Raw genomic sequence first — 12,978 nt, 5'->3', positions numbered from 1 at the left:
AATCTGCCTCAATTAATTAGGGCAAGAGTTCGATAAATGTTCACAACAAGAAGTGAAAAATCCCCTCCAAATTGCCCTTGAAACTTCTGTATTTTACTATTTTCAGCAAATCCTACTAATATCCTGCATTTTCTTGTTGATCTCTGGATGGATGCATGTATTTCTGCAATTTGAGTCTCTGGAGTCACCGCAATCTGGTAAAAAAATCTTGCTCCATCACTTTCTTGGATACTCGCAAGTGAGACCTGTGGCTGTGTTACTCTACTGGGATTTTTGTTTTTGAACTTCGTTCTTTATTTTTATTGAATTCGCCTCTCTAGTTGGTAGCTATTTTTTGTGCTGTATGGTAGTTGGGTTTGCTTTTTTCTAGATCCTTTTCTTGAAATTTCAGGCTGATATTGAATGCCGAATTTGGGTATTACATGTGAAAGAAATGTTTAAAAAGTTGGGATTTTGTTGGATTATGTATGTGTGATTTGCCAGTTTTGTTTCGATTTTGAGGTCTTTTGGTTCTGTGGATATTTTTGGACGGATTATGGCAATTGTATGGGGACGTTTGACAATCTGAAGAGGAGGGAGGAATGATTGGTTGTTACTAGATTTATCTGTAAGTTAGATTAATAAATGAGATGGATGTTCTGGCCTTACCAACTATGGCGAATGTGAAGGAAAGTGCCAACGCGGCCGAAAACGCCATTGCTCCTGTATCCGATTGCAAATACAAATGTTTGTTTGGCGAACTACAGTTTATCAATTGGACAGGAGTTTGCAGATGTTGATACTTGTAGGAAGACATTAAAAGACATTGCTATAGCGTTACATTTCGAGATTAGGATAGTTAAATCTGATAGGAGTAGATTCATAGCCAAGTGCTCGAAAGAGGGTTGTGCATGGCGCGTGCATGTAGCAAAATGCCCTGGTGTTCCGACGTTTACTATCAGGACTCTTCATGGTGAACACACATGTGAAGGAGTCCAGAATCTCCACCATCAACAGGCGTCTGTGGGTTGGGTTGCACGATCTGTCGAATCGCGTGTGAAGGATAATCCGCAGTACAAACCGAAAGAGATCCTGCAAGATATCCGTGATCAACATGGAGTCGCTGTTTCTTATATGCAGGCGTGGCGGGGGAAAGAGCGTAGCATGGCTGCACTACATGGGACGTATGAAGAAGGTTATAAACTTATTCCTGCATATTGTGAGCAGATTAGGAAGACCAACCCTGGTAGCATTGCCTCTGTTGTAGCCACTGGGCAAGATAATTCCTTTCAGAGGTTATTTGTTTCTTACCGAGCTGCAATCTATGGATTCATAAATGCTTGTAGGCCACTTTTGGAACTGGACAGGGTTCATCTCAAAGGAAAGTACCTTGGATTATTGTTCTGTGCTGCTGCTGTCGATGCTGATGGTGCATTGTTTCCTTTGGCAATAGCCATCGTCGATGAGGAGACTGATGAGAACTGGATATGGTTTATGTCAGAGCTGCGTAAACTTCTTGGAGTAAATACCGACAATATGCCCAGGCTCACGATACTCTCTGAGAGAACAACTGGCATGGTGCAAGCTGTTGAAACACATTTCCCTAATGCATTTCATGGTTTTTGTTTGCGATTCATCAGCGAAAACTTCCGTGATACATTTAAGAATTCGAATCTGGTGAACATATTCTGGAATGCTGTTTATGCGCTCACAACAGTTGAATTCGAAAATAAAATTTCTGAGATGGTGCAGATTTCACAGGATGTCCTGCCATGGTTTCATCATTTCGACCCTCAACTGTGGGCCGTTGCGTACTTTGAAGGAGTACGGTACGGTCATTTCACAATTGCAGTAACAGAGTTATTGTATGATTGGGCTTTGGAATGTCACGAGCTCCCTATTGTACATATGATGGAGCATATTCGTCATCAGTTAACTTCATGGTTCAATGATCGTCGTAACACGGCCATGAGATGGACCTCAATCCTCGCCCCTTCTGCCGAAAAGCGGATTTCAGAAGCAATTGCAGATGCTCGCTGCTATAAAGTACTCCGGGCAAATGAAGTCGAATTTGAAATCGTGTCGACCGAACGAACAAACATTGTAGACATACGCAGTCGAGTATGCTCTTGTCGTCGCTGGCAGCTCTACGGCCTGCCATGTGCACACGCAGCAGCAGCACTCATATCCTGTGGCCAAAACGCACATCTATTTGCCGAACACTGCTTCACTGTACATAGTTACCGCGATACCTACTCGCAGATGATATATCCGATCCCTGACAAAAGCCTTTGGAACGAACCTCGTGAAGGCACCGAGGGCGGAGTTGCCAAAGTTGACATCACGATTCGCCCGCCTAAAACTCGTAGACCTCCAGGAAGGCCGAAAAGGAAGGTGCTTCGGATAGAGAGTTTTAAACGGCCAAAAAGACTTGTTCAATGCGGTCGCTGCCATATGCTGGGACATTCCCAGAAGAAATGCACGTTGCCAATGTGATCCCCCCGGGGGTTACAGGATTCATTCTGTTTTTGGGTCACTGTTGCATTTCCTGCTCATCGATGTAATCTTTTATGGTGTGTGCTTTGTGTGTACTCTTATTATAAAACTCGATTATTACAATAGACTTGATCCTGTTTTGTGCAGCACAAGTTTTTTGTTAAATTCTATGTTTTATTATTATTATTATAATATTACGTTTATAGATAGATCTCTTGTTCGATTGAACTCGTGAAAAAATATTACGTTTTCGTCAAAAATATTAATTTTCACCCTAGACAGATATGCTATTGGAGCATAATATTCTTTACGATATTTTTATAGTAACACAAATAATCGATATGATAATATAATTATGAAACTAATACATATTTTATCAGATACTTTTTTTTTTGTTTCACTTGTATATTACTTGCATTTGCTTTATATTTAAATTTATTTATTCTATATTTAATTTATATCAAAATAAAAAATTTAATTAAATTATAAACATTTAGTACGAATTAGTATATAATTGTAGGGATTTTTTAATATTTCTTACACAAATCTTTATCTATAAATGAACCCAACCTGAATACCCGTATCTGACCCGAGACCCATTTTCCCATACCCAACCAAACGGGTCATGTGTTGGTTGGAGAGGGACTCAAACTCATTATCATCATTAAAACGGATGCTACAAGTCTACAACTTAAAATTTGAAATTTGTCGTTTTGGGTTAAAAATAACTTAAAAATGATATTGTGAAAGATTATTTGGTGAATGATTCAAAGCAGAAGAGGGCACCTTTTTTTATTTTTCCAAGATACCGTTTGGCTCGTGGTATGAGACAAATAGTACGGAGATAAGTAATATTTTTAATAATAAAAAACATAAAAATGATAGTTAATATAATGTTTGATTTGGTTGATTAATTTGATTATATTCTAGATAACGTGATATTACCGTTTTGTATTTTTGAAAATATTAATAAAATATGTATAATATTATTTATTAAGGGTAATATTGTAATTTCAATTCAATGATTTGATTGATGTGAGATAAATGATTGATGATTTGATTGATGTAAGATAAATGATTGGTAGATGGATAAATAATACAGTGCATGAAACATGAATTAGATTGGATAAAAAATTGGATAAATAATATAGTGAACCAAACGGTAACCAAGACTAAGATTTTCTTGATAGAAACTATGTCATGAAAAAGGTTTAATTATCAACATTAATTTACATGTTAGTTGATTAATTACAATAAGTTTCCAATTTAAAAACAAAACTTGTTGAAATTGGATTGGATCCTTTTGATTTCTATATTATTATTATATGTAGAAGACACGTTTACGAAGTTGTTCCAATTGATTGATTGACATTAACCCTAGATCCCCCGAAATGAATTAATTCTATTTGAGAGGATCCTCAGGAAAAGAGTTTGGCATAAGAATATTAAGTTTGGTTCAAAAATTTTATGTAAAAATTCATACCAAGCCGAACCAAATTGATTTTATTTTAAATTAACTTGGGAAAATGGAACCAAGAAAGAATCAAAGAGTTTAGCCATTAAGTTACAGATGATTTTTCAATCAATTGTCCAAAGCAATATATCCCCAGTGCCTCTTTTTTCCCCAAGCTGAAGAGTATTACAGAAACTCAAAATCCAGTCACTAATTACATAATAAATAAGGTTGTGCTTTGGATTGCTTCCAAAAACTGCTTCACAATTTATACAAAAATCTGTACATGGCTTAAAGAAGAGTTGGATATTTTTGTGGAACTAGTCAAATTCAGAGTGAAGCAAAATTTTTTTGGGTTTTCATTTGATATCAATCGTTTTTGGAGAACCCCACACAGACTGGATTGTTCGTATATTGGATTGAAATCATTAATTTTATTGTTCATATGCCAAAAAAACAAGCAATGGCAGAGATTATACTTTCTATCAGTAAAACTCATTCCATGGAGTTTCTAGCCTTGATCAGCCTTTTGTTCTTGTATTTTGCTGCTACTCCTGCGACTTGCTTGAGCAATGAAACTGATTTTTCAGCTCTGCTGGCTTTCAAGAACGCCATAGATGATGATCCACTGGGGGCTCTAAGATCATGGAATGAAACTGTACATCATTGTGATTGGGAAGGGATTCTGTGCAGCAAAAGGCATCGAGGCCGAGTCGTGTCTGTTAACTTGATGTCTCGTGGCCTTGTGGGATCCCTTCCGCCCCATTTAGGCAATCTTTCATTCCTTCGAGAGTTTGTGTTACAAAACAACAGCTTCTACAGTAAAATCCCGGAAGAATTTGGTCGTTTGAGGCGGCTCGAAATTGTCATATTTAGCAACAATTCATTCAGTGGAGAGATACCAAGAAACATTTCACAGTGCTCAAATCTCTATCACCTCAATTTGGTCGATAACCATCTCACAGGAATCATAATCCCGGAGCTAGGTTCTATGTTCAAACTTGAAGCTTTAGGCTTGGCATTAAACAATCTCTCAGGCACCATTCCACCATTTATCGGCAATCTCACGAATCTTTCTTCTCTGTCTCTGGGAAAATGTGGGTTGCAAGGAGAAATTCCTGACTCACTCGTCCATCTCCGGAGATTAAGGTTTCTACATTTAGGGTTCAACAATTTGACTGGTAGAATTCCATCTGGTTTGTACAATATTTCCAGTATATCTAATTTCATAATGGGCTACAATAGACTCCATGGAAACATTCCTTGGGATGTAGGCTTCACGCTTCCAAGATTGAGGTTTCTTTATTTGGGAGCGAACGATTTTGATGGACCCATTCCGCTTTCACTCTCGAATGCTTCCTTTCTTGAAAATATATATTTATTTTCAAACAAATTTACCGGGCAGAATCTGAAATACTTCAACAAGCTTCCATCTCTGCGACAACTCTCCATTTTTTCTAATGATATGGAGGGAGACATCAGCTTTATTTCATCTTTGACAAATTGTACTAATCTTAATGTGTTATCTGCCGAACAAAATCTCTTCAGTGGTTCATTGCCAGACTCCGTCGCCAATCTCTCAAGTCAGCTTAGATCCCTGTATTTAGCAGAAAATCAAATACATGGAAGCATTCCTTCGGGTATTCAAAACCTCATTGGTCTGACTGACATTGCTTTTTCAGACAATTTTCTTGAAGGTCCTATTCCTTCAGGCATCGGAAAACTAAGTAAGATACGACGAATTTTCCTGGAAGGAAACGAGTTGTCGAATGAGTTACCTGCTTCTCTTTCGAACATGACGTTGTTGAACATTGTTGACTTGAGTCATAACAAATTGGGAGGAACAATTCCTCAAAGTCTAAGTAACTGCACCAACTTGCTATACTTATTTCTTTCGTTTAATGATCTCATAGGGCCAATTTCGCGTGAAGTTTTTAGCCTGTCATCCGTTTTGGTTACTTATGAATTGTCCCACAATTCTTTTACTGGTTCAATTCCACAAGTAGGTTCACTGTGTAATCTTGTAGAATTGGACTTGTCACACAACAGATTATCAGGAACTATACCAAACACTTTGAGCAGTTGCTTTGAGCTGGGACGACTTCACTTGGAAAACAATTCTCTTGAAGGAAAAATACCTGATGCACTTGATGCTTTGAATAGCTTGGAAGATATGGATCTTTCTCAAAACAATTTATCAGGGCCCATCCCGAGTTTTCTAGGAAATGCGTTGTATCTGACGAATTTGAATCTGTCCTTCAATAGGCTGCAAGGAGAAGTGCCGACACAAGGAGTATTTCAAAATGAGAGTGCTATTTCAGTGGAAGGAAATGAGTATTTGTGTGGAGGTTGGGCTTTTTTAAACCTTCCTCCCTGCCCATCTACCAAAAAATCCAAGAAGAAACATTTCTCAAATCTATTGAAAATATTGATCCCTGTGTTGGGTGCAGGAGCCATTTGCCTTACACTTACATGCATATATATATTCGTTTTTAAAAGACGAATATTAAGAAAGATTCAATCTTTGACGCCATCATTTGAAGACATGTTTTTAAAGCTATCTTATGCAGATCTGCTGAAAGCTACTGATGGATTCTCGGAAACCAAGTTGCTTGGGTTCGGCCGATTTGGTTCTGTCTACAGAGGAATTCTCGATGACAAACAACTGTCAATTGCGGTGAAGGTTCTCAATCTTGACATCACAGGAGCTTCTAAAAGCTTCATGTCAGAATGCAATGCAATGAAGGCAATAAGACATAGAAACCTTTTGAAAATATTGAGTGCATGCGAAAGCATAGACTTCCAGGGGAACAGTTTCAAGGCATTGGTTTATGAATTTATGGCTAACGGAAGCTTGGACAAATGGTTGCATAATGATCATGTGGTAGAAATTGAAAGCGAAAACAACAGAAAACTTAGCACAGCTCAAAAATTGAATATTGTCTTCGATGTTGCATCCGCGGTAGAATACTTACACAATGGCACAAATTCCATCGTCATTCATGGTGATTTGAAGCCAAGCAACATTCTGTTGGATGAAAATATGACTGCGCATGTCGGCGACTTTGGATTGGCAAAAGTGGTTTCGAACATATATCCAGCATACGAAGGAAACAGCAGCTCGGTGGCAATCAAGGGTACCATTGGTTATATTCCTCCAGGTATACATAGAAGACTTCCTTTTTCAAATTCCACATAAAGAAAAAATTTCTACTTCAATACTTCATAATATTGCAAAATTGGGAAATAGTTAGGAATGATTTATTTTTATCTGTAATTGTAATCTCAGGCAATGTGCTTATTTTCTTTCTACACATAAATAAGAACCACTTTATTATTTTTTGCAGAGTATGGGATGACCAACTCCATGACAATGCAAGGGGATGTATATAGCTTTGGGATTCTTGTGATGGAGATGTTCACAAACATAAGACCAACAGACAATGCCGGGCTTAACGGATATTCGAGCCTCCACCATTTAGTGAACCATGCTTTGCATAGCCAAGAGATGAACACTGTGGATCAAATCTTCGATCTGCATAACCACACTGATCACAAAATGCAAATTAATATCAAGAATTGTCTGAACTCTGTTCTTGAAATTGGAGTAGCATGTTCGATGGAGTTGCCGAAGGATCGAATGACGATTACAGATGTTGTCATTGAATTGGACAAGATTCGAAATGCTTACTTGGCTGAATAATTCTCAGAACACTGAAGAAAGCTCTTGGTTTGTCATTTATATGTGTGTGTATCTTTCTTTCGAAATTTTTATAATTTTTTTCCTACTACTAATCTATAATTGTATGGTGTGCATGCTCTGCGTGAATTTATTGAAACTTCAGTTTGATTTATCATTTAAGCCTCTCAAATTGTATCAAAGACTCGGCATAGAATGTTAGGAGACTAATTAAAACATAAATTTCATATTTCATTCACAACTGGAATTTGCTAAAAGCATAGAAAAGTACATTTTCGACAAAAGTTACAATTGTCTTCTAAGTTTACACGGCGAACATGAACGAATAAAAAGTAGTTGATACAAGAACCTATTGATAATTTCTTCGTCCACTGATCATATCGTTAATGATATCACTTGTTCACTTATTTTTTAAAAAATGTCTAAAAACCATTAATTATATGCTTCTAAAAAGTTTCATTTATCTTATCAATAACAATTGAAAAGGACATGGGATCAAAAAAAAAAAATTTCAATTGAAAAGGACTTTCCATTTACACCCAAACGGCTTAGAGAAGAGTTTGCTATATATAGATATATTCTACGGAAAATGTCAACCAAATACAAGTCAAATGTGGACGCAAGCCAATTCAAAGTCAAGCAAATTTTCTTGGTTTTCATTTAATTACAGATCAATATCATTGGTTTTTTGAGGACTTGGAGTCGGACTTGGTACATTTTCAATATAGTTGGAAGATATGGTTCATTTAATTTAATTTATTGGGTTGAAACTTAATTGGGCACATTTATTAAATTGTTTATATACCAAAAAAACTAAAAATGGCAAAGCTTATAATTTGTATGACGTTGCTAGCGTTGAGCCTTTTGTTCTTGTATTTTGCTGCTACTCCTGCGACTTGCTTGAGCAATGAAACTGATTTTTCAGCTCTGCTGGCTTTCAAGAACGCCATAGATGATGATCCATTGGGGGCTCTAAGATCATGGAATGAAACTGCACACTTTTGTGAATGGGAAGGGATTCTGTGCAGCAAAAGGCATCGAGGCCGAGTCGTATCTGTTAACTTGGTGTCTCGTGGCCTTGTGGGATCCCTTCCACCCCATTTAGGTAATCTTTCTTTTCTTAGAGAGTTTGTTTTACAAAACAACAGCTTTTATGGTGAAATCCCGGAAGAGTTTGGTCGTTTGAGGCGGCTCCAGTTTCTCGAGTTCAGTAACAATTCTTTCAGCGGAGAGATACCAAGAAACCTGTCCATGTGCTCAAATCTTTATTACTTGAATTTGATCGACAACAACCTCAGAGGAATCATTATTCCAGAACTCAGTTCTATGTTCAAACTTGAAGCTTTAGGCTTGTCACAAAACAATCTCTCAGGCACTATTCCGCCATTTATTGGCAATCTCACCAATCTTGGCAGACTATCTCTGGCATACTGTGGGTTGCAAGGAGAAATTCCAGAGTCACTCGTCCATCTCCGGAGCTTACGGTTGATGAATTTAAGGAACAACGAGTTGACGGGTGGAATTCCATCTGGTTTATATAATATTTCCACCATATCTTATTTCGTAATGGCCAACAACAGACTCCAAGGAAACATTCCTTGGGATATAGGCTTCACACTTCCGAAATTGAGGATCTTTCATTTGGGAAAGAATGACTTTGATGGTCCCATTCCAATTTCATTCTCAAATGCTTCCTTTCTTGAAACGATATTTTTATCTTCAAACAGATTTACAGGGCAAAATCTGAAGTATTTCAATCGGCTTTCGTCTCTTAAACGACTCTCCATTGATTCTAATAGGGTGGAGGGAGATATTAGCTTTATTTCATCTTTGACAAATTGTACAAACCTTCTAGTGGTAACTTTCAACTATAATAGTTTAAGTGGTTCATTGCCAGACTCCATTGCCAATCTTTCAACTCAGCTTAGAACCTTTTGTTTTTCAGAAAATCGAATACATGGGAACATTCCTTCTGGCATTCAAAACCTCATTGGTCTGAGCCGCATCACTTTGGAAGGCAATTTTCTTGAAGGTCCTATTCCTTTAGGCATCGGAAAACTTAGTAAATTACAAGAATTTCACCTGGAAAGAAACGAGTTGACCAATGACATACCATTTTCTCTTGGGAACTTGACATTGCTGAACCATCTTGACCTGAGCTATAACAGTTTGAGAGGAACCATCCCTCAAAGTCTAAGTAATTACACCAACTTGCGATACTTAGACCTATCGTTTAACAATCTTGTGGGCGCAATACCTCGAGACATTTTTAGCCTTTCATCCGTTTCGGTTTCTTTGAATTTGGCCCGCAACACCTTCACGGGGTCTATTCCACAAGAAGTAGGTTCACTGATTAATCTTATGGACTTGGATCTGTCTCACAATAGATTATCAGGAGTGATACCTAGCACTTTGGGCAGTTGCATTGTTCTGGGACGGCTTCATCTAGAAAGCAATTCTCTTGAGGGAACAATACCAGCTGCACTTAATGCTTTAGAGGGCTTAGAAGACTTGGATCTTTCACAAAACAATTTATCAGGGCTCATCCCAAGTTTTCTAGGAAATGATGAGTCAAATCTGAAGAATTTAAATCTGTCCTTCAATAGGCTGGAAGGAGAAGTGCCAACACAAGGAATATTTCAAAATCACAGCGCGATTTCATTGGAAGGAAATGAGTATTTGTGTGGAGGTTTGGCTTTCTTAAAGCTTCCTCCCTGCCCATCCAAGAAGAAAACATTTCTCAAATCTATTGAAAATATTGATCCCAACGATGTCGGTTGCAGTAGCCATTTGCCTTGCACTCTCTTGCATCTACATATTCGTATATAGAAGAGGAATGTTGAAAAAGATTCATTCTTCTATGCCATCACTTCAAGAAAATTTTCTAAGGTTCTCTTATTCACATCTGTCAAAAGCTACTGATGGATTCGATGATGCTAATTTGCTTGGGTTAGGCCGATTTGGTTCTGTCTACAAAGGAATTGTTGATGAAAAACAAATGTCAATTGCCGTGAAGGTTCTCAATCTTGACATCCGAGGAGCTTCCAAAAGCTTCACGTCAGAATGCAATGCAATAACAGCAGTAAGACATAGAAACCTTCTGAAAATATTGAGTGCATGTGAAAGCATAGACTTCCAGGGGAACAGTTTCAAGGCATTGGTTTATGAATTTATGGCTAACGGAAGCTTGGACAAATGGTTGCATAATGATCATGTAGTAGAAATTGAAAGTGAAAACCACAGAAAACTTAGCACAGCTCAAAAATTGAATATTGTCTTCGACGTTGCATCTGCGGTAGAATACTTACACCATGGCTCCAATTCCATCGTCATTCATGGTGATTTGAAGCCAAGCAACATTCTGTTGGATGAAAATATGACTGCGCATGTCGGCGACTTTGGATTGGCAAAAGTGGTTTCGAACATATATCCAGCATACGAAGGAAGTAGCAGCTCGGCAGCAATCAAGGGTACCATTGGTTATATTCCTCCAGGTATATATGGATGCCTTCCTTTTTCAAATTCCACACAAAGGGAAAATTTATACTTCAATATTTCATAATACTGCAAAATAGGGAAATGGTTAGGAATTAATTTTTTTCTCTTATTATAATCTTAGGAAATGTGCTTATATTCTCTTGTATATATAAAGGAGAACCACTTTATTATATTTTCAGAGTATGGGATGACCAACTCCATGACAATGCAAGGGGATGTATATAGCTTGGGGGTTCTTGTGCTGGAGCTGTTCACAAACATAAGACCAACAGACGATGCCGCGCTTAACGGTCATTCGAGCCTCCACCATTTAGTGAACCATGCTTTGCATAGCCAAGAGATTAACACTGTGGATCAAATCTTCGATCTGCATAAACACACTGATCAGAAAATGCAAATTAAGATCAAGAATTGTCTGAACTCTGTTCTTGAAATTGGAGTAGCATGTTCGATGGAGTTGCCGAAGGATCGAATGACGATGACAGATGTTGTCGTTGAATTGGACAAGATTCGAAAGGCTTTTTTGGCTGAATGATTCTCAGAACACTGAAGAAAGCTTTTTGTTTGCCATGTTATCAGTGTCCCTCTCTTTCCAAAACTTTAAGAGTGGCTATCTTCTGAGACACTCTTCGATTTTTTGTTTGTGATACGAGTCAACTCTACATATATTTACTGCAAAATTTAATATTTTTAACTTAATAATTTTCATGGATGACCCTAATAGAATATTCGTCTCACAGTCGTGAAACTTTTAATCAAGAACTTGGGTTGGATTTATGCTTTTCAATGTGTAGGAAGACTATAATTGTATGGTGCTCTTTGTGAACTTAATAGAAACTTAAGTAGAATTTATGCAGGGGGATTTTCTTCTCAGCTCTTATTTTTAAATGAAGAAAATTTTAATTGATAAAAAATCGTTTAAGTCATGATATCGTTTTTAATTTTTTTATATCTTAGCTTCTATTTTTAAAATTTTATTTTTAGTTTTTTTTCATTGCCAACCAAACTAATAATGATAAAAAAAAATGTATCATAATTGATAATATGTATATTCTGTAAATTTAATGTAAAACATTAAATTATATCGTAACAATTAAATTTTGTTTTGAAAAAATAATTGTGTGAAAATTTATAAGTGATTGAATTTTTTTTTTTAATTCTTTGAGTAGCATGAAGAAGAAACTATATTTTTATTATTTTTAATAATATAAGGTATCGTTTTTTAATTTTAATTTATGTTCGTGTCTAACAATATTATAAAAAAATAATTATTCTATTATTCAAATAATGAAGAAAAATATGTTGAGAAAATTAAATTAGATGTCATTAAATAAAACGAACTAAACTAAAAACAAAAAATTAGAAAGAGAGTACGTAAATTCAAGTCCAAAAAACAAAACAAAAAATTAATAAAAGAAATATGAGTAGGTATTTCATAAGACGGTCTCACAGATCTTTATTCGTAGGACGGATTAATCATGTTCATATTTACAATAAAAATTAATATATTTGACATAAAAAATAATATTTTTTCGTGGGTGACCCGACCCATATAGAATATCCGTTTCAAAAAATTTACCCGTGAGACCGTCTCATAGGAATTTTTGTGAAGAAATATTACCTATATGGGCTATGGTTAGTGTGGGGACCCGGACGCTAATCATGTTCTTAATCATCATTGGGACTAATTAATCAATTATAATAAACATGGTCTAAATTTTTTTTTAAAATAATGCGAAACGTAGTGACATAAAAACATATATACATCTCAGTATATAAAAGTACCAATTCTGTACCACATATATTTATTTAATTAAGGTTTAACAGCTAATATCAAGTGTCCAACCCTATC

The 12,978-nt window shown here is 36.5% G+C and overlaps 2 protein-coding genes across 2 annotated transcripts; both read left to right on the top strand.

Annotated features, from left to right (window-relative positions):
* On the top strand, positions 1–2,619 carry LOC142520624 (uncharacterized). The gene is made up of 2 exons (XM_075623678.1): positions 1–197; positions 392–2,619. The coding sequence occupies exon 2, from the start codon at positions 1,114–1,116 to the stop codon at positions 2,473–2,475; it is 1,362 nt and encodes a 453-aa protein (XP_075479793.1). The 5' UTR covers positions 1–197; positions 392–1,113; the 3' UTR covers positions 2,476–2,619.
* A 1,555-nt stretch (positions 2,620–4,174) lies between these two features.
* Positions 4,175–11,775, top strand: LOC142521265 (uncharacterized). The gene is given in 5 exon segments (XM_075624495.1): positions 4,175–7,089; positions 7,276–7,628; positions 8,439–10,378; positions 10,380–11,122; positions 11,306–11,775. Coding segments are annotated over 5 exon segments (6,108 nt in total). The 5' UTR covers positions 4,175–4,373; the 3' UTR covers positions 11,662–11,775.
* Positions 11,776–12,978: the final 1,203 nt, after the last annotated feature.

This window comes from Primulina tabacum, chromosome 12 (assembly GCF_025594145.1).
Source record: "Primulina tabacum isolate GXHZ01 chromosome 12, ASM2559414v2, whole genome shotgun sequence".
In the NCBI taxonomy this organism is placed as follows: domain Eukaryota; kingdom Viridiplantae; phylum Streptophyta; class Magnoliopsida; order Lamiales; family Gesneriaceae; genus Primulina; species Primulina tabacum.
The sequence above is the reverse complement of the archived record's forward strand: the minus strand, read 5'-3'. Positions and strand labels throughout refer to the sequence as shown.

Coding starts and splice junctions, on each gene's coding strand:
- LOC142520624 (XM_075623678.1), top strand. CDS start 1,114: ATGCAGGCGTGGCGGGGGAAAGAGCGTAGCATGGCTGCACTACATGGG.